Raw genomic sequence first — 23001 nt, forward strand, 5'->3', positions numbered from 1 at the left:
ACAAATTATTTTATCACTATGATGGACTTAGAAATAAATTAGTATGTTACTATATTTTTATCACATAGTAAAATTCTATGTACAGTTATCGTGATAAATCTTTGTCGAATTAATACATTTTAAATGACAGTAAAATTCAGTAAGTAAAACACTTTGGTTTTATTTCTAGAGTTATTTTATACATTACGTAAGAGGTCTCTTACATTCATGATGCTTAATACTATAATTTATTTACAAAATATTATGTACCTTGATTACTTTAAGGCGTTTAAAACATAACTATTTGTGCTTAAAACCACGCATATACACATATTATTTTATTTACAGGAAGTGAATAATCAATCTAAGGTGGGAAGAAACTGTACACACTGCTCATGATTATTCTCAAAAAATTAAAACGCTCATTACATTGCACTAAAACAGAAAGTGTTAAATTACCTTGAGAAGTTATGTTAAATATCTTTGATGACACTAAAGATTAAATCTTCACAATATTAGATGAACACAGTAGCACACAAAAAACATAGACAAACGAAGTTACACTTCTATCTACATGTTTGGGTAATTACATAATTTACTCATGTCAGATTTTCAGGTTTTACAGAATATACCGGCTGAATTGACTTGAAATCTAAATGCCATTATACCATTTACATTAGACCCTCATTCCTTCTCACGACTGTTAGAGTATTTCACCTGCGAACACATCATAACCATACCCTACTTTACCGATTGTCCATGCGCGGCGTTCGCATTGGTCATTCTCCTATACACATATTGTTTCCATTTTTTTTACATCCGTAACTGCTCACTATGGAGCGATCACAGCTCCCTCTTGACCACTAGTTCCAGCGGTTGCGCGAGCGGGTAGGGCGCTTGGAGTGGAGCCACAGGCGGCGCGTGCGCCGGCGGCGGCCGCCGCTAGGGGAATCCCCTAGGCGAGTAATGGTGAGGCTCGCCTAACCACGAGTCAGGGGACGGTGGGAAATCGGGATAACCCCCGGCAGCGGGAGACGAGGAACTGCTGAGGTCGGATGCTCCGCCCGTTCCCGCTCCGCCGATGCCGGCGCCGCTCATCGCTTGGCCTGGCAAAAATGAGGCTGATGAAGAAATGACATTAAAACGTGCCTTACTGGACAAATGTTGCAATTAAACAACTACGAATATGAGTGGCTTGCCTCGACCATTCAGATTACGGGTAAAGAAGCACTAACTATGCGTTATCAACAGCCCTTTACAGTCCACTGCTGGACTATGAGCCTCCTCCACTATAGGGGAAGGTTTTGCCATAATCTCCACGCTTCGCAGGTGGGTTGGAGATCGCAGTTTAAAAGATTGATGTTTTTCAGAGAGCGCTGCTGCCCGTTCTCTGTTTGATGTGTAGTCCCTAAGTCGCCTCTTACGACACCCGCGGGAAGAGTAGTGGTTGGTGACAAAATGTATTCTACTCTGCCGTCACCACACGGCCAAAAACTATGCGTACAAAAGTATAATTAATTATTTTAAGAATTTTCAGTTACATACTTAGTTGATATTTTTTACAAGAAGCAGGTTCGTATGTCTTTGATTCTTTGAGCAACAGAGTACTTGAAAGAATTATTTTTTCATCCATCATTTACTTACCGATATTGGTGTAAACGAGGTGATCTGGAGGGTAGTGGTAATGCGGGTGCGGTGGCGAATGCGTGCGCAGGTAGGGCGGCGTAGCGGCATAGCGCGCGCCTCCCGTAGCGCCCGCGCCGCCCCCGCCCGCCGGCGAGCCTTCCTCGCCGCCCAAAGCCACCGTACTGTAGCTGTCGTTGCTGAGTTCTGTGTGAAAGAATATTATGTTAATTCGTTCGCTTCAGCAAAATGACGTCAACTACTGGACGAAGGCATCCCCCAAGGATTTCCACAACAACCGGTCTACGCTGCCTCCAGGTGTTTCCCGGTAGAGTTTTAATTAGTTGTGTTTTATTGTTGTATTGTAAAAAAAAACCATTGGCGGGCAAGTGACATCATATTAAGTTTCAATTCATAAGCTGAATTTATGGCAAAAGCTTTTAAAAGCCCTTACAAAGTATAATAATAGATTTTTGTCAACTGGTCAATTAACTTTTAATATCTTTCAGGATCCAATACAAATCCTAAAAATTCAATTAAAGTTTAATTGCATCGACTGAGTGATATTATTTGAAAACAGCACCAACTAACAATATCTTGGTCTGTGTTAAATTCAGTCAAGTTCAAGATTTCACTCACCATGATGACTGAAAGAGTCAAGGTCAATCTTGAGTTCGTCTTTGTCGAGCAATCGGTCGTGTCTTGGAGATCCTCCGCCGCTCTTCATGGACCTGAAGTACTGGGACCAGCGCGTTCGCCCGGCGTCTTTCTTTAGACGCTTTTCTTTCGCTCGTCTGGTAAAAAAGGAAATAGAGTTAGTTTTTTCCTGTCCTGTTGTTCTATTCAATTAAAAAGGCCATGGTAAATGGTAAGCTTTCATTATCTCTTATCTTACTTCTACTCGTACCTAGAGAAGGTTGAGCTTATAATATTTGAAATCTGTCTGATGGAGAACCACATTGCAGTTACCAAGTTCTGCATTATTAGGCATAGATGAACAGCATAGCTAAGCTCAAGATTATTACCTATCTACAGGTAAGTATCCTTACAGTTAAGTAGTAGGTACACCATGAAAATATGAGTCAGGAAAAGCAAACAATTAAGTATGTTGATTCGCAGTAGCTTGATAATTAGATTGATACAAATATTTATATCAAGTAAGAAACGAATGTCGTTAAACTTCGAACTAAACAAGCAAACCTTCATGAAATTATAACGAGCAGAAAAATATTATCTCAACTTGCTAACGCGAGCTCTAGTTTTTCATTACTCAACATTTGCCGCTCCGATTGGTTTCGATTAAAACAAATAATCATATAATATGTAGTGCAAACAGCTCCCAGTGTGTTTTGCGTGTTGTTATTAACGCAGCGGGGGCCGACAAAGAGGCTGATTAATTTAAGTGCCCCCGCCCAGCCCGTGGGGAGCGCGTGCGGCGATATAGCCGCGCCGGATGATTGGAATGGGGTAATCGCCTCTTTCGTAATCCATGTTCTAGTAGTTTTTTAAAGCTAAACGAATATCGACATGGTAAGTTTTCTTGAATTTTTTCTACCTTACCAAAAAAAACTTAATAATGCGAGTACCACTTACTTAAACATGCTTACACCTATAAGATACTGTAAGACTTAGACTTAAGATATTTTGTTACTACTAATTTTATTTGCCTAGTTATTTGTATGTTATAGATCATAAATTTTTGAGTGTGTACTGAAAATTCTATGTTGAGCTTTTTTACGCAAAATGTTAACACCGTTTTACACAGTTCAAAACGTTCTCCTGAAAATATTTAAAGCTTATACAATATTATCGCCGTACGTACTTCGTTGTAGTACCTACTAGGCCCCACTTTAACATTTTAACTTAGATCTTTAAAAATACAATTTTGTTAAAAAAAACTCAGTCATAAAGCATAAAACTCCGTTAGCCACAGCTGTTAGTTTTCTTATATCAGTGAACGCACAATAGGTTTCGTTCCATGTAAAATGGCCGTCGATACGAGCTGGTTTACGAGGCGAAGCCGCGTGCATACCGTACCCGCTACTGTGACACCACGTGCACTTAGAAACTAAAGTTGTAGCTAGAAGTTATTTTTATAGCACTTAAGTTAGCTTTGGCAATAATGTTCCATGACAAACATTTAGACGTAGCAATAAGGACTTTAGTTGGTATATTCATAGTTTATGCGATAGGTTTGGTTTCCCGTAAAATGGCCGTCGATACGAGCTATACGAGCTGGTTTACGAGGCGAGGCGGAGCATGCCGTGACCGCTGCCGTGACTGTGACTCTACCCTATGCCTACGAATTGAATAGGTACAGGAGGTCTAGCAAAGTGCACATTATAATCGCAAACCAGTCGAAAAGTGATCAAAAAGCCTTTTTTTTGTGATGATGTTGTGTTGTGAATGTTACAAAAATACTTCATATCCAATTAATTTAATTTCGTATTTTAAAGTATTATACATAGCTGTTATACGAAAAAGTTATAGTCAATGAGTCTCCATAGCAGGAAGGTGTTCCTGGTCTCAATATAACGTGAAACCACATGATGAAGCGTCTAGCAACACATTCAATTGTACCTAAGTTAAAAGTTTACGATTAACCAACGCGACCGAGAATAGAAGTTGCAACACGAGACAGCCATGCCGCAACGTTTTGATTCTCTCTTCTTAGTCGGGCACTCTTGTCAGAGTGGTCGTGGTTGCGCTGACGAGGTACATGGTGGTAATTTCATCTCTGAGGGTAGCTCTCCTGGCGATGTGCTTCCATTTCTGACGGTTAGAGGCGTCGCGAGTACACTGGACCATGGTGAACTCAGTGGCCTTTGTGATGGCGTCTATCCAGCGGGTTGGCTATCGAGCGCGTGCTCTCTTGCCTTCAACCTGGCCCTGAACTACCAGTCTCTCCATCGAGTTCTCATTTCTAGAGACATGACCAAAGAACTTCAGTATTCATAGTTGCACAGTTGACGATAGTCTGTCTTTAACACGAAGCTCGTTGTGATTAGTGCCATTTACATTTTGAAAATCATAACTGCTCCTAGTATAGAACATAACAAAAAATATGTAAGTACCTACGTTGACTATGTTTTATGCTTATGCATAACCGTTGTACTTATTCAACAAAAGGAACACGCTGGACAAAGGTCATCATTGCAGCAAGGCCGTGTCATTGTCGCTATTGAACGCTTTAGTGACCTACCGATTGACGCTGAAGTATTCATAAATTCGATCAATAGATGACCTCCAGGAATTGCCTATTGCAGAAATTTGCCAGCATTTTGTTACTGCTATTCAAATTAATAATATTTTTTCGACAAGTCTACTTATATCTATCTCATTTTCAGATGGCTATAGATATTATTATCTTTCAGTTAAGTATTTCCGGTGTCCCTAGACAATTGTCTAGGGACCTATTCGATAATAAATTATAAATTAAAAGAAACTTTCTTAGAAACTAAAATAAAAATAATATGTTTGTTAATTTATGGAGTTCCACATGAACAATTTTTATGTAATTTTTATTGGCAGTGCCAGTTGATATTTCTTTCTAAAGTTTTACTGTTTAGTTCTAGTTGGTCATAAAACTTCTAATCTCTGTTTACGTCTTGTTAAGTCAGTGACCATTTCAAAATCATTTGTGCTAACTCGCTTCCCATATATTCTCGATGTATGCAAAATTGATTCAAATGTCTCGGTTTATTCATTCTTTATGGTTGAAGTAACGATTTTTATACCTTGCATATCTAATTCGTGTCAAATCTGATAAGAAGAAGTTAATTCGACACCGTGTACGGGTACTTAAACTACGAGGCAGGTTTACAAAATAAAATAGCGATAGATATGTGTAGCATAAACTATACGAAAACTTTATGCTTAATTTGACACGTTACTATACGAAGTTTTGGTTACATCTTTAACACATGAGAGAGCCTACTAAAGATATGCTTTGTAGTATCTATTATATAAAAGAAAGTCGTGTTAGTTACTCCACTTATAACTCAAGAACGGCTGAACCGATTTAGCTGAAACTTGTCAGGGAGGTAGTTTAGAGCCAGGAGAAGGACATAGGATACTTTTTATCCCGTTATTTATTGCCATTAAGGCGGAACAAAGTTCGCCGGGTCAGCTAGTTTGTTATAGTTAAAGGTAATAAGTGGATTTATTTCTCACCTGTTTTGAAACCAGACTTGAACCACCCGCATGTCGAGCCCTGTATCATGGGCCAGCTGTTCCCTGACATGCCTCGCAGGCTTCGGACTACTGCTGTAGGCACTCTTCAGGGTCTCCAGTTGCTTCGCCGTGATGGTGGTCCGGGGCCGCTTGCTAGCCGCGTCCCCGTCCAGGGAACCCTCGCCTCCTGTCGTGGAATTCAGTTTAGCCTTAGAAGACCTTTTTGGTGCGGGCTACCTTTCCTTTGGAAACGCTAGGGTGCAAAAGAGAAAGGCGCTGGATATCACATAGGTCTGATGGTTGTGCTATAAGGTATGGTTTGTGATTTTATAAGGTCTATCGGTCTATTTGATATTTAACAACTTTCTGAAAAAATATTTGACTGGAAATAAAGAAGGTGCTAAATATCAGTGTTTAAGCAGGTAGGAGGTACATACAACGTCAACTTAATCCCGCAGCGAGGGTTAAATAACAAAGGGTCATAAAAAGTTGGCAAAATTATGTAAGGAATAAGAACATTGCTAGTCAAATAAAAGCTTGTAAAATGACGAAATGGTGAAAGAAAAGTTCTGTATGTCGGGAATAAGATCGCGAAAGCTCGCTAAAAACCTCTATGTAAGAGGTACCTAAGCTAATATTTCAATAGTTTCAACATCGCATCACCCAAGAAGTTCCAGTTCAATTTAATACCTCACCTTTCGCTCTCGCCGCTTCATAGTCCGGCTTGCAGACCAGTTTCCCGTCCTCCATCAGGTAGAACTCGTCGCCAGTATTGAGGGTTCTAGCACAGGCTGCACAGGCGAAGCAGCGTAGGTGGTACACGTGGGACTGGGCGCGGCGCACCACCTGCGTCGGAGGGATGCCCTGCCCGCAGCCCGCGCACTTGGTGCCGAACCGCCTGGGACAACAGCCGCAATAACAACAACATTATCAACGTGTTTTGAACTTAAATATACGTAGGACTTAGGTCTGATAGGAGTGCAGGTATCTAACGCATGAGAACATTAGAGTTTGTGGGGTAGACGACATTGAATCTATAGATCCGCCTTGGACAACAGCCGTAGTAACCAATATTATCAACGTGTTTTTAACTTAAATATAAGTAGGTGGGTAGAGATACCTAGCTAATAAAACTGAAATCATTGCTATGCCTTAAATAATGTGTAGTGGAGCGGATTTGTCCTAAGTACCTATTTTGCGAATCGATGATGTCTTTCGTAGCTATTGTGACAGCTTTACAATAGCTTTTTTCAGAGTTTGCTAAATAACTACATCACAAACAATCGTTCGGAATTCCTAACGAAACATTTAGTCAGGATGACTCTTTATGAGATTCAAACTGCTTATGGTTGAGGTTGAAAGGTGGCTTTATATCTCAAGACCACAGATCTGCATCTGGTGGTACCAGCTTCATATGCACTTGTCTATGTTTGTCGATTTATTAAAGCGGCTTACTTGAAGAAATCGTCCGTGCAATATAGCTGGTTATTCCTCGCGAAGCACTTCTCGGACAGCATGATCCTGCGCCTCGCCGTTTCAGCACTAGCGGTTTCAACGCGGAGACGATATTATTAAAGCAGCTTACTTGAAAAAATCGTCCGTGCAGGACAGCTGATTATTCCTCGCGAAGCAAAGCATTTCCCGGGAAGCGTAGCTCTGCGCCTTCTGCAGCACCACACCTTTAGTATTCCGCTAGCACCAGTCATGCACCAGTCTATATTTGTCGATGTTATTAAAGCGGCTTACTTGAAGAAATCGTCCGTGCAGTACAGCTGGTTATTCCTCACGAAGCATTTTCCGGACAGTATGGCTCTGTACCTCGCTATCTCATTGCGCATTTAAGTCTATTTTGGCGATATTATTCAAGCGGCTACTTGAAGAAATCGTCCGTGAGTACCTACTGGTTATTCCGCGCGAAGCATTTCTCGGACAGTATGGATCTGTACCTCGCTATCTCATTGTGCACTTAAGTCTGTATTTGTCGATATTATTAAAGTGGCTTACTTGAAGAAATCGTCCGTGCAGTACAGCTGGTTATTCCTCGCAAAGCATTTCCCGGACAGCATGGCGCGGCACTCGACGCATCGCAGGCAGCCCGCGTGCCACGTCCGGTCGGACACCTTCAGCACGTACCGGTCCACTATCATCTCATGACAGCCGCCACACTTCGGGATACTAGCTGCAACATGTTTGCATGTTGTTGTATTGGAAGAAAACGTTTTGGAAACTCAAATGATAAAACAAATTATTATTATTAAACATTGATATTTTATTAAATAGCGAAGCTTACAGCTATCATTCAATGAAACTTTTTTTATCCACAACGAGGAAGCTCTTGGCCTGTATGTGATGATCAGGCTGAAGGTGGAAGCGAGTTTCACCCGGAATCCTCAAACCACGGAGGAACTGACTATCTTACCTCTAACTGCCGGAACACAACAATGCTGTTAAAATTGTTGTTATGGCGGCAGACTTAGGTAAGATGGTGGTCTTAGAACAAGCCCTACCACCAACCAAACCGAACAGGAAAATCTGCCTCCACTGGGTATCGGACCCGGGACCTCTGCGTCTGAAGCAGTTGGTCTTACTATTAGACCACAGAGGTGGTTAAAATGGTCCAAAATCTTTTCAGTTTGATAGTAAATGGAAACTGTGTTCATTTTACGTAAATTATCAATTTTATGAAGTTTCCCAAAGAAGAAGAAACGGCCACGCATGTTCTTTGCTCATGCGGCCCGCTTATGAGCAAAAGAAGTATCTATCTCGGGCGCCACATCATGCACCCGAATGAGATAGCAGATATCACGCTCCAAAGAATCTGGAAATTTATAGACTCAACGGGACTAAGCAGTGAACTCTAAAGACAAGGGCTGCCACAATAGATCAAACCTGGCGAGCTGGCGCAAATGAATGAAGGCCCAAAAACCAATAATAATAATAAATAAGTTTCCCAATGAAATGCAAAACTGGTTATAAATAAGTAAATAAGTTCGGTTTATTCAATAGAACAAAACATTATAAAACGACGTAATCTCTATCTCCTAAATAAAATATTTTTAAATAATTTGTATCGGAAAACGCAGCGTGGGACGTCCACCTACAAGGTGGACCGGCGACATCGTAAAGGTAGCAGGGAAGCGCTGGACGCAGGCCGCTACCAATCGATCAACATGGAAAGCAGGCCTATGTTCAGCAGTGGACGTCCTGTGGCTGAAATGATGATGATGATGATGATGATGATTGTATCGTTTCAGCCAAATGACGTCTGCTGTCTGGAAAAAGGCCTCCCCGAGGATTTCCACAACGACCGGTCCTGCGCTGCCCAGATTCAGTTGGTTTTTTATAAATTTATTCAAATAAAATAATAATAATAATAATAAAACGTGTTGGATCTGTATCCCCACGCAAGCCTTATAAAGGACCGGGCCACTTTTGACCCGTGAGCTCCAAAGCGTACAAACATAATAATAAATATTTATTTTCATACAAGGCAACAGTAGTTATTGCACTAGGCTCGCAGACCTGTGTCGCAAAAACTATAAGTGGGTTTACAATTAAGTAGGTATTCAAGTTCGGTATCTTTCAGTCCAACTTAACATCCTAATTACTGAAACGCGCCATTTGCATTGATTGAACAAGCTCTGTAGCTTTAACAGATTAACGCGAATGAAAAAAGTGTGATTATTGTTAATTTGTTTATTAATCTTATAAATTGATTTAATTAAAGTTTTAAACTAAGTAGGTAACTGGTTCCCCTTTGGTCTCTTCCATTCTGTTGATGTTATAGTCCATCTCCTATCATTATACCTTGCTAGGTGTCCAGCCCACTGCCATTTTAGTTTTAAAGCCTTTTGTTTGTTGTATAACTAACATAACGAACTAAAATGTATTTTTTTATTTTTTTACACAGCTCATGGGTCGGATTGATGACAAAACAGAAGACGAACGAGAGAAAACTCGTATGATCGTGCAAAAACTGTACAGTGGTCGTCTTTTGAACCTGGGATTAAGAAAAACAAAGAAAATTCTAAAATGAGGTAAGAAAAAGTTGTATTTGCTTGATGTACCATACAAATGTGTCTATACGTTCATTATTGATATTTTGGTTGCGTTGCTTCGCTACTTTTACAAAGTTGCACATGTTTTGAAAACTTTTTTGTGTACTTATTTTACATCAATTATTATGACTAAAAACTTTTAGAAAGTTAATTTTCACTGAGCTTAATAGGCGTTTAATGGAGAAACACCGTCATAGTTGATTGTTGCTTTGACAAAAAATACCAGATTAACTGTTTTAAACATATCTGAAGAATTCCTTCTGTACTACTCGTAAACACCCAGACGACAGTCTAAAATCACTGAAACTTGCCCCTTAAGGCTTAGGCGCACAACACTAACACGGCACACAAAAAACTTTACGTACATAGGAACACTTCGGGTAGATGTTCTAGCTGGATGGGTGGCACTCGCAAGTCCTCTTCCTCCGCGCCAGGGTACATCATGGTGCCGAGCATGATGGCGACCGCCCCGGCCCGATTCGACTAGCGCACTGAGACCACCCCGAACCCCACACCCCCAACCCCTCATTTTGCCGCCGCCGCCATTGGTCGCCGTAGACTAGCCGATAAATCCACCACGCCCATCGACCAATCCCCAACGCGTGCCACCCAAAGATCGATCGAAGCGATTTTCGCATTTCCACGCGAGCGTATTGAACGCTTACGCCGGCTGCGACGCTGATCGCTTTTTTTATCTTTCAGCCTTTTTTCAGAATGATTTCAGATCTGAAATCTTTTGTGCGCTTGCCATTGTGTTTGAAATGTTTTACCTTTTTGTTTTGAATATTTACAACGTTCTTCGTGGAACAAATACGTATTTTATTATTTTTAGAAGAAAATTTCTGGTTTAGTCTTTGCTGGTTGACAAGGATAAAGNTGGATAAAGAGAAGTTCTAATGACCATTGTTTAAGTACTTAATTGCTCTTTATCTGGTCTTAATTTAGTTCCGGTCCTTTTCATCCGACAATTTAAAAAATATACCTACCTACAATATTGAATTGTCTAGCACTATACATTCGCTAGAGATAGATATTAAGAAGCATTAAAAAACCTTGTTTACAATTATTGAAGTAGTCCTAAAAATGAAATAACAAACAAATATCTGGAAAAACATCACGCAATCTCAATTCAGAGCTTTCGTAGCATCTTCGTAGCATCTCCTTATCTACGGCGCGTAGGTAGCTTCTTGGAATAAGTTTACAAGCTTTACCGTTTTTTTTTACATATACTTTATTACCTGCTCATTGCAGAAAACAAACTTGATGTCAATTTCTATTCTGAGTAGGCCTACTTTAAAAAAAATGCACATGTGAAGTAATTTAATTGCGTTCTGCATATTACCAAAGTTTTTTACTGACTGATGTACCTACTGACTGACTGTATATTTCATTTTAAAAAGTGCAATATAAGTGCAGTATTATTTGTTTCAGGTGTCCACGGGATCCAATCGAACCCAGGCCAGGCAGCACTTTTCCAGCGACCACTATGGTAAGTACACTATACAATATCGTTCTAATAGACTTAACATTGTAAATGTATTCCATAGGTCTGCCTATTGCAGGTACGCCGATTGCGNGGATAAAGAGAAGTTCTAATAACCATTGTTTAAAAAGAACTTAATTGCTCTTAATCTGGTCTTAATTTAGTTCCGGTCCTTTTAATCCGCCAATTTAGAAAATATACAATTGAATTGTCTAGCACTATACATTTTATAGAGATAGATATTAAGAAGCAATAAAAAACCTTGTTCACAATTGAAGTAGTCCTAAAAATGAAATAACAAACAAATATCTGGTAAAACATCACGCAATCTCAATTCAGAGCTTTCGTAGCATCTTCGTAGCATCTCCTTATCTACAGCGCGTAGGTAGGTTCTTGGAAGAACGTTACAAGCTTTATTAGTTTTTTTTTCACATTTAATCTTGTTTTTCTGATGTTTTATTTTACATTTTACTATAATTATCTACTAATTGTAAAAAAGTTGATGTCAATTTCTATTCTGAGTAACTAGGCCTGGGCTTTAAAAAATGTGCAAATGTGAAGTGATTTAATTGCGATTTATTTAATAAATACCACAGTCTTTGACTGACTGATATACTGAATGTATATTTTGTTTTAAGTTAGTTTGATTTAGGTTGACTTTTTTGTATAAATATATAAGTAAATGCAGTATTATTTGTTTCAGGTGTCCTCGGGATCCAATCGAACCCAGGTCAGGCCGCACTTTACCAGCAACCACTATGGTAAGTACACCATACATTGTTATACAATATCGTTCAAAAACTAGTAGAATTTACATTGTAAATGTATTCCATAGTTCTGCCTATTGCAGGTACGAACGATTGCGAACAAACAAATCGTTTCAATTTCAAATCACTTATTTTATTAGTACTCAATCGTTTGCTTCACGGCCTCGAGACGTATTGAATGAAGCTTGGAATAAAGTTAACAATACGAGTTGTTGCTCACATAGCGCCATTGTATCGAAGCGTCACCATCGCTGTTTCTATTCCAAAACTCTCAAGTCGCATAAACTATAAATACGAACAATAAATCGGCGCAATCCGGCCTAGGCCCTGGTCAAGCGGAGCCCTCACGTCACACGTACCAATAGTGTTGCTCTACATTATCGATATGACTATTTCCTTGCCAAAAATAGATATCGGGACTCGTCGATTTTAGGTTGCAGTCAAATGGCGTGTCAATGCATGCATGTCCATAAACTGTCTGGAAAAGATTAGCCACGGAATCTTGCCATTTATACCTTGCTAATGAAAATTAGCTTTTTATTCTTCTGACAATAACCGGGTTACTGCACCGCCCTTCACAAACTGACTCTAGTTATATCAAGTTTCTCTATTTATTTGACATAATAATTTCCTACTTACCTGCAGTACGTTACCTACATACCTCAATCGTTTCTTTTGTTCGTGCTGCCCTAGTTCACCAGATGCGTATTAGAGGATTTTGACCTAGACTTTTAACATATTATCGACAGTAAGGAGCATCGACTCGCAATCGATTCTCCAACAGCACTAGTAGAACTCCTACAATAAATTATACAAGCGAGCGCGCGGGCACCGGCGTGCAACGTTACGGGCGGTATAAATCAGCTAGGCGTCACTCTCTGCGCCTGCTCGCACTGACTCAGGCTCTACCTAGAGCCGTTTTGATGTAGGTTAGCATGACTTAACTGTAAGGGGTTAACATGAGGCCAGGACACGTTCGATTTATGTTATGACAAGTGGGAGATATTAGAAAGTGGAGTTAAACTTGCGAAAAACTGGTGTTTTTGGTATAATCAGGTTGGTAGGGCATGAATTGATTTTTTCAATTACACATACATTGCCTAAAAAGTTTCAACTTTATAGTTATAGAAAAAATACGAGTTCTACATTTGGGCTTCTAATTTTACTAGTTTTTGAAACTACAAGGTTTTGCCTCTTTCCGTACCTACTACTGATAAAATGTTGCTCTTTCCGTACCTATGTTGCTGTAGCTGTTCCTATATTTTATTGTATAGTAATTTGGTGCAGTAAGGTCAACGTCGTATTTCGATGTTTAGTGGTCTAAAAATAGGATTAAAAGCTCTTACTTTTTCAGAATGATTGCAAACATTACAACTTAGCACTAAAATAATAGGAAACTATGGACTATATTGAGGACTAATGTAATTACTTAGCAGTCTGTTTGAATTTTCGAGAGAATAATGATCCTTGGGGGAGGCCTTTGTCCAGCAGTGGACGTCTTTCGGCTGAAACGAACGAACGAACGAATGATAAATGTATACGACATTATTAATAATGATAAGATGTATACGATACAAATAAGAGCCTAATTTCAACATAGATATTGCGGAAAGAACTTACTCGTACATCATGGTCAACAATGTCGAGTCTCCTACCTATGAAAATTTATTTTTCAATTTCTCTCGAATATTCAAACAGACTCTAGATTTTGATACTCCAAACGAACCGCCCTAAAATGATATTTGTGAATTTGAAATGGGACAGTTATTTTGTTCATAAATTGGGAGGAGGCGGTCGCGTGCGCGCTCCCGTGGGGATCGGCGCGTGCGCCGCCGCGGTAATTGAGGTGCAGCGAGTGTAGCATAGATAATAATATAATTCGTTACTGGATGAGTCTTGGATTTGTCGAAGATTCTATGACCTCCTTCAAAGCATTTTAGCTATTTTTTATAAAATTTCTTTTAGCTGTCAATCAACTGAAATTTCAACATCAAATTTTATTGAAAATATTGAACTTGCATACTACTCGTATAAATATAAAAAATATATTATATACCTAGATTTGATTTTCGAATAAAATAATGCTTATTTTATACAGTCGCCCGCTGCTGATGACATTATCCTTTGTAACCAAAAAGTAGAAAAATATTTTATATTGCTGAAGAACAAAATTCTTCTACTACTGTCAAAATTGTAAACTATAAAACAAACACTGTGAACAGTATTAATTTTAGTGATTTTTGTATACTTGTATGTTTGGGTTTAAGCTGTAAAGGATAAATAAAATAGCCACTTTCAGTACTCTATATCCTTGTCCCGGTACTAGTAGAGCTTCACAAATCTCCTGATCGCATGCGACAGCGAAGAACTCAGCTGGAAACAATAAGAAAGACTGATAGGAATCCTGCATCAAGTCTTTGTAAAAGTGCAAAAGTATGTTTTCAATAATTTTATCTGAGGATTTGGGTGGATTGCTTTTAAGTTTTCCTGAGCAGATGAGTAAAATGTAAACAGTGTCAAAACAAAGTCTATTGAGGTACCCGAAACTCCCCCATAATATTCAGTAAAATTTATTAGGTATTTCAATTATTTAACAGTTAATATGATTTTTAGCAAGCCATCTCATCAGTTTTCTCGCTTTATATTTTCAGACATAAAAGGTAGGTAAATATGAAACCAGTAAAAATCGTCACTGCAACATGCTACTACGGATTTTCCTGAATTAGTACCTACTATGTTTTGTCCAGAATAAATATTCCTTAACTTATCTCTTTTCGTTATCGACAATATTTGTGAATTTACAATATTTAAGTAAATCTGATTCTGCACAAACAAAGAAACCCCCAAAACAAATAGAGCCCATTCCCACCGTGCCTACGAGTACAAATGTCCAGCAATGATTTGTATTACTGTATTCCATATCAGATATGTATCAACACTCTCACGTTAGATGTGGGCACAATTTGTCCCAAACCGTAATTTTAGTCTCCCTATAGGCGTGTTTTCTCTCGACGCGTGCCAGCGCAGCCGCAGTATCCGATTACTATGGGAAACTGCTTTTGTATTATGGGACACACTTATCTTTGCCAAATCATAGTAATGTAATGTTATTTTACTACGATAAGGGGTCATTGGGTTAGTTTCTATGGAGCAGGGTGTATTTGTTTCTAATTACACCAGTGTTTCTTCTTTTACAAGGTATTTTGTAGAGTCATCATAAATGATCACATTTTGATTTAAGCTGATGAGCTTTGAACATAAAATAGAAAAACTCTGAATTATATTTTTTTCGTTTCTGGAGATTTTCTTGTCTCGCTGCGAGAAATTGATTAACTTTTTTAATGCACGACGATTACCTACCATTGACGATATTCAAATTCATGTTTTTTTTGTTGAATAAATGCTTTCTAAGTATAATCATCAGTCCCAAAATCTGGTTAAACTCCAAAATTCGCTGTTTTTGCTAAACAAACAAACAGTATTTAACTTTTACGGCTATGACACTTTAAAACGAGGCTAACAAAGTTATCGTGAATAATTTATTGACGGTACAGCTGCGCCCGCGATCCCGCCCGCTGGAAAACGACGGTTTAATTCGATAATGTCTGCGTTATCTGATTATGAAGGAACCGAAAAATTATATCATTCCGTAATTAGGTTAAAACGCAATTCGGTGATGCGCCGCGGGCGGCACGCGCCGAGGCCCAAACACTTTTATGGTGTTTTGCAGCAGAGGGTTGAATCCACGCTCTGATTGCCAACTGACTTTTGACATGAAGTCTTACCGATGTTCAGTTTGTGAATAATTTCGAACAATGGCTTTAACCACGATTAAAGAGCTTTAACTTCAATTTCACATGCAGCTTAGTTCCTACAAAGAACGCGAAACGTTGAAATGTATCAATGCACTGAGACGACATTGCTTTAAAAATTTAGAAGGCGCGCTTTGTAATTTTATTGATAATACGCAAAAAATGATGAATACCTAAGACCAAAATCTGTTTTTCTTTCAATGGGCTCTTAAAGAGAAAATAGAGATTTTAGTATAAAACTGTTTTAGTCAACAGGCAGGCAAATAACCAGATAGGTGCTTACAAACTATAACCATGCTACATGAAGCCATATGAACTTAAAATTGATGCTCCAAGACACATATTGTATAATTTCAAAACCATAAATAATTCATGGTAAAAACATAGCCATAAAAATCAAAACTAATAAAACAAACGTAGCGGACTGTCGTCGCCCCTCAGAGCGAGTCACCCCATTTATTAAAATTAATAAGTGGGCCCTTCGGCTGTATTAATGATCACGCTGTGTCAATATCGTAATAATATTCGCAAACAACGTTAACCAGACCATGGTTTCTTTGCCATGGGTTACGGGGAACTGATCCGGCAAGTTTGTGGGTTTCGTTAACTCAAAGAGTTTCTTAAACTTGCAGTGTTTTGAGCTCTTCTAGGAAAAAATGTGCAAATGAACTAAATATGACCAACTCAATTTTACTTTTCTTTTTTTGTTTTGTGAGGAGTAGATACAATAAAGCCCTATCTAATAAACCGAATTAAGTCAATGAAACGTGTGTAGGTACGTATTATAAATATGCCGAAGGTATTGGGACCAATCTCCTCTACATCCCATCATGCGTAGCTCAATTATTAGCGTCCTTATTGTTTTTCAAAATATTTTTATCTTGGGACTGTATTAACTGTAATAACTTTAAACTCAACTGAAACTCAAATATAGATTCTGTGATTTATTTTATTTTATGTATTTATACTTACAATCTTCTCTATACCTACATAAGTTTCATTACATAAAAGGGAATTATAATTTTTTGCCCATGTATTTACTTAGTCTATTTTAGGTGTTACCATTCTATTCTAAAAATAGACGTAAAAAATGTATTTCCTTATTACCTACATATTCTTATCGCAATTTCAACTACCTAACTAAATACTCATTTTACTAATTTACTGTCTGTCCATAATGATAATTTTTATTGTCCAAAAGAGCTCTCGAAATGAGTATTCTCATTCAAGTATGTACTTCGACGCTTTGATCTACTTATGTTTGCCCACTACAGTTAGGGCACGCAAAGGAGGGGCAAAATGTTTGCTATACAAATATTTTCCATAAATGCACCGGCGTTATTTGGCTTTTCATTCATTACGACTGGTTATCCAAGTGAGAGATTTGTGGGTGGTTATGAATTTAGTATTACAGTCAGCTTTTTATGATTTAATTAAGTTAGTTTCGAACATGCTAGTTACTCGAATCAACGTGAAGTGAAATTAAAAGAAATTTGCTTGGAAAATCTCGTGTAGCTTTTAAAAGGAAAAATGAAAATGAAAATTAATTATCTTTATTGGTACTACTAATATAACTAAAACTAAATTATATGTAGATAGGTAGGTAAAAGGAGGAGATATAACCACTCAATTTCTCTAAAGATTATCTATCAAAGTAGGTAATATATTTAGGTAGAGGGTATTTGGTAGGTAGATAGGTACCGTCTTTTTGTATTTATGTAATTTACATATCACATAAGAAACATTGTGAGTACCTGAATACAAGCAACGAACAAACTCTACATTTATAAATTACCTACTTCATAATTGACAAATTCACATAACTTTATGAATTAAATCATATGAAAAGCTCTTCTGTTCCTAAATTAAAGCACAACACAACAATCCAAATATTTACAAAAAATATACCCGTACAAAATTAAGTTTTTTGATCAATAACCTCTATAAGCTCTCCACGGACCCCTAAAATTTATGTAGGTAAAAGTCGCACACAAAGCAGCATAACTTGTTACGTATTCTCCGGCTGCATGAGAATCGAGTTTCAGTGCGGAATGCGACGTTATTATTTTTGTGTGAATGCGCTTTTGCGGGTTAATGAGGTCCATTAAGAAGAAAGCGGGGCAACTGTGGCGGGGACCAGGCCTTGGGCTGGGAAAGATGAACGGTGTAGAAGGGAACGACTTGTCAGGGCCAATTTCCAGAATACCGTCGTGAATTGCTGCCTCTATTGTTCTGTGGGTTGTGCGATGCATATAGACAAGTTAGGCTCAGTTGCACCATTTTATTTTAACCGTACCTATAACCATAACCGGTGTTTTTTTGCATTTAATTTGACAGACTTCTGATGTTGCACCATTCTGGGTTGCACCATCAATCACCCAGTCTTAGGTGTGTAGGCATATCAGATGTAGGTAGGTACTTCCTTCTAACTTATTGATTACCTACGAAATAACTCGCGTATAGATATTTGTTTTGCACGTAGGGATAAACTGCCTACTTCTAATTTACTCCAATAACTAAACCTTAGTCTATTTTTCTACAAGGCAAAGGCAAACAAATCGTTGTAAATAATGTGCAATCTGCATTAAGGTCAGTCCAGTCCTAAATCATCTGATTTTCTGTTATTAAATGAAAACATAATTAATTTACATTAAATAAAATTATGGTGATAAATAAAATGCACATAACATTTTCCCGTTGCGACTGTTGTAATATGAGTATTAAAATGGATTGTCCTGAAAATGATATAAGTAGGTATTATGTACTCGTATTAGGAAAACCCAGAAATGTAGAGCAAAAACGGAGAACGATCATTAATAATTTTCATCATTTATCAAACGACATAAGTATAGTTAGGGTACACATCATATCAGAGAAATATAGCATCTTTGAGGTTGTTTAATCTCGAAAAGCGAGGTTCAGTAGCTGAAATCGAATATGTGGCGCATGCCGCCCGCGCCGCCTCGCCTTTAGTCATGCTCGCTTGCTCGGGCGCAGCCGAACACGGCCATAAAACCATTTAAAACACCTTCCAAGCCCTAACCTTGGTTAATGAGGTAAAACATAAGTATGTGATGTGCTACAGGACATGTGATGACCTGAATTAAGTTTGACCTCTAAGTTCGAAACTATAATTTTTCAATCCAGAGATGTCCTCGTCCTATTGCCGATGCTCTGTAATTTTTATATGCCAGTCACGGGAAAGCTTGTTCTCAAATAGTCATAGCTTGAAAATTATTAAGAAATCTTAATACCTGTAATCACATTGCTAATAATCTTAAAAAAAAAAACAAAACAAAACTTTGTTTCGAGGAGGAGGATATATTACTGTTCAACCTCTAAAGTAATCGTAATTTAAGAATCTAACGAGATGATTAGATAAAATGAATGTCTGTAATTCAATTAGTTAGACCTACTTACACCAGGAAAAATAAAGGGGTACCCACCGTTAAATTGTTCGCTTCCTCACATTTTTTCCTTGAGTTCTAACTAAATCCTACACAAAAACTATACCCTGACTAATTGTCTAAGTTTATAAAAAGTAACTATGTTTTAGTCACGCTCTTTTTACTGCTTCGATTACACAACATTTAAATGGTGTATTTATGTAAAGTATTTACATAGACAATGATAATATGTGTTTCAGGAGGTATTTTTCAACATCTATACGATCATTACAATACGTCAATCTAGCTGATTACTAACTCCGTCACAGATTGCGATAGATGCTGCGTTACAACAATTACTTAGTTCAACCAGCAGTTCCTACTGTTACTAGCATGCTTCTTCTAAAGTATGACGTCAAATTAGAACGTGATAAAAGATAAACAACTGTGATTATCGGTGAACTTTGCTCGCGGAAATTGAGATTGAGAAATCGGTATTTCTCCTATTGCACAAAAAGATTAAATTAGATTATAAATAAATAAGAACAAGAAAATTACATAGGTAACCTTTAGACATAGGGACATAACAATGACTATAGCAGGGTTGGCGAACCAATGGCACGCGTGCCAATGATGGCACGCGACATAATATTTTGGGCACGCCACTAATCACAAATTCAGTAATTCAATAGTAAATAATGTGTTTTGATTATGAGCTATCGTATTGGCCGTCATCAGTTAGTGCCACTGTAGAGTAAGGTCGTGTCACTCACCAGTGGTGCCACTTGATAGCATTAGGTGTTAATTTAATGGCACGTGTCTATGACTACTTCAAATATTTTTTTAAATAGTGGCACGTTCAAACTTAAAGGTTCGCCATCCCTGGTAGCATCTAAGGCTACAGCCATACGAGATACGACTAAACAATATAATCAGTTTTGCTTTATTAAGCCTTCAAGTATAAGATAAATCAAAAGTAATTCACATAATTGTCGCCACCATGAACTCGAGTGGTCTTCAAATCATCAGGTCAGTATAGTATGATTATGCTATTGTCGCGCCCTTGTGCCGGATGCGCGCGCGCATCGCGTGCCGCCCGACCAGACCTATTACGCAGTATGGACAGCGGCACATCAAGTTATACACTGTGGTATCTTATTCCATTGTGATAGTTGCTATTTTGCAACAAAAATTGATAGTCTGACGAGCTGTTGACTCTACCTAAGGTTGCCAGATACATGCCTATGATAAGCAATTTAAATAAGAATACCCTATTAGATGTTGTTATGAAAATCACATTGGACTTGTCTGAAACTTGAACACTTGACAGACAGCGATATGCAATGAGTATAAGAGCGTACAGTACCTACTTAGGTATTCCGACGTAATTCTAGGTTTTATTGTAATTTCCGACCTTGCCCCATAGCCTAATTAATATTCAATGCTGAATCTCAGAATGTTAATTGTGATTGTTTTGTTTCTTATTATAATTGGTAATAATCATCATTACTTACTATGTTGACTATTTTTTAAAATTCGGTTTAGCTTATGAAGGAAACAAACTGCTCTAAACAATGCCATGATTTTTTTGTATTTTTACATTAACTCTTTCAGTGAGCTTCTAAATCAGCCCTGTGATATCTCAATAAGGTGCTAATGATATAAACAGCCCCTAGCCTAGTTTATACTCACCGTTATAACTTATTTTGTGTAAATCACGATTACAACACAAGTGTAGAGCCAAATCTTAGCCTCGCAAAAAATATTCAGGATGCGAAATCAACCCTACCAGGAAATCATAGCCGGTAGAAGGCTTGCAAATCAGGATGGGTCAGCTGTGGGGAAGATGAGCGCGTGCCGAAGCCCCGCAGGGCTTCGCGTGACGTCACCCGCATCTGCCCGACAGATGGCGCCGCGCCCCGCCACAGATAATATCGCACGCACGCCACTGTTGGGGACTTCAAAAACATCTATAGTCAAGCTAGCCAATAAAAGTCTAATTAACAAAATTATTACCTTTTTTGTAGCAGCGCTAACCCGGTTTTCATCCTCAATATAAATTTTCGGTTATAGCTGTTCTAGTTAATCCAAAGTTAGTAGTCCTTACCAGGTGTATAACATCTTAATGCAGAAACTAGCTGTGCCTGTGACTTCGTTAGTTCGTATGCATGAAAATCGTTTTTGAAAATGTATAATGTAGGTATTTTTCCGTTTTCGCAACATTTTTAATGAGTACTCGGCTCATGCAGTTCCTGCTGCTCCTATTGGTCGTAGCGTGCTGATATATTCAGGACTTATAGAAGTAACTTCAAATATCTGTTTTAAGAAGCGTTCCTATTACAAGTCCTTTAGCTCAGTTACATTTATTGAAATTAAATGAATACACATTGGTTATTTTGTATGCACACCCCAGGTGAGTAGCTCAGCTCACCCCATTGTTTTTATGATCGGCTAAGTGGTAATTACTGTGCATCATCGCAGTAAGTGATTTTGTGTTATTGCCCGCCATATGCCGCTGCGTTAGACCAATTATGCTTTGCGTAACTTCAGGTTAATTAACGATGATGATTATCGATTGTATCGGAAAATCACCTGAAAGGTAAGGAAAGGGTTTAGAAAAATATTGCAACATGAGTTTACCTTTAGATGAATAGGTTAATTATGCGCTTTGTCATCAATTTGCATCCATTGCGCGAGATGTGTTACCTTGACATGACTAGACTGAAAACACAATTTTGCAATCTTGCCCTCTGCAAATTTTAAATTCTTATTATACAAATTAAAGATTTTCACTGACGTGAACAATCGGCTTGAACTTTGATTGAAATACATAAGTATATAAATTGAAACCCAGTAGGTAATAAGATTAAATCTTGAAATCATAAAAGTAACCTGCGTAGGTCCAATTCAAGCGCAAACTAAATATACCATCAATGAGCGACCAAGGTCAAGGTTGATTTCGTATTAAAGAAAATGGAAAACCACTGAAAGAATTTCTTTTACTTATTGAGACAGAAAGAAGACAACAAGGTCAATTTAGATGAAATAGGTATGTTACAGACTCTGTGCCCGTACGACTTCGTACTTGCGAAAATATTTGAATAACATTTCACGTTTTTGTAACATTTTTCTTTACTGCTCCGCTCTTATTGGCTGTAGGGTAATGTAATATAACCTGAAGCCTTCCTCGATAAATGAGTTATCCAACACAAAAAGAATTTTCCAAATCAGACCAGTAGTTCCTGAGATTAGCGCGTTCAAAAAACTCTTCAGCTGTACAATATTTAATAGTATACATATTTGTTACCCAGATGTGTAATAGTGGAGTGTAGTGGCAGATACGCATGACTTGTATTACATACAATAATTGTAAAATACTTTGGCACGTGCATAAAAGACACTAACAAAATATAGGCATTGTAAAAAAAATATAATTAAATGTGCCAGCTATGAGGAAGTTGTTTATAAAGTCATAAAAACGTAATTGTTAACCTCTCAACTATGCACAATGGAAAATCGATTGGATTCAATAACTAGTTTTGAATAAACTTGAAATACCATTAACGATATTTTTATATTCCTTGTATCTAGAAACTTCTTCCAAATTGAATCTGAGATATTTCGTCCTTATTTCCCTTTGTCCCTTAAAAAATTCAATTATCTTTCCTATTATATAAAAATAAAACTAAAGTACCATTGGTAAATGAGTAGTGCCAAATT

General features: G+C 38.0%; 1 protein-coding gene across 2 annotated transcripts; it reads right to left on the minus strand.

Annotated features, from left to right (window-relative positions):
• Positions 1 to 21: 21 nt before the first annotated feature.
• Positions 22 to 10324, minus strand: Lim3 (Lim3 homeobox protein). Of its 2 annotated transcripts, none has more exons than XM_028306983.1 (7): positions 10199 to 10324; positions 7780 to 7954; positions 6471 to 6673; positions 5776 to 5962; positions 2242 to 2396; positions 1624 to 1809; positions 22 to 1085 (listed from the first exon to the last, which is right to left on the minus strand). In XM_028306983.1, exons 1-7 carry the CDS (start codon positions 10287 to 10289, stop codon positions 922 to 924), a joined length of 1161 nt encoding a protein of 386 aa, XP_028162784.1. In that variant the 5' UTR covers positions 10290 to 10324; the 3' UTR covers positions 22 to 921. The 2 variants fall into 2 exon arrangements, with proteins under 2 accessions (XP_028162784.1, XP_028162783.1); XM_028306982.1 differs by having other exon boundaries at positions 22 to 1100.
• Between the last annotated feature and the right edge of the window lie 12677 nt (positions 10325 to 23001).

The sequence above is a fragment of the Ostrinia furnacalis genome, unplaced genomic scaffold (assembly GCF_004193835.3).
Source record: "Ostrinia furnacalis isolate ACB-3 unplaced genomic scaffold, ASM419383v2 OfSCF2054, whole genome shotgun sequence".
Taxonomy (NCBI): domain Eukaryota; kingdom Metazoa; phylum Arthropoda; class Insecta; order Lepidoptera; family Crambidae; genus Ostrinia; species Ostrinia furnacalis.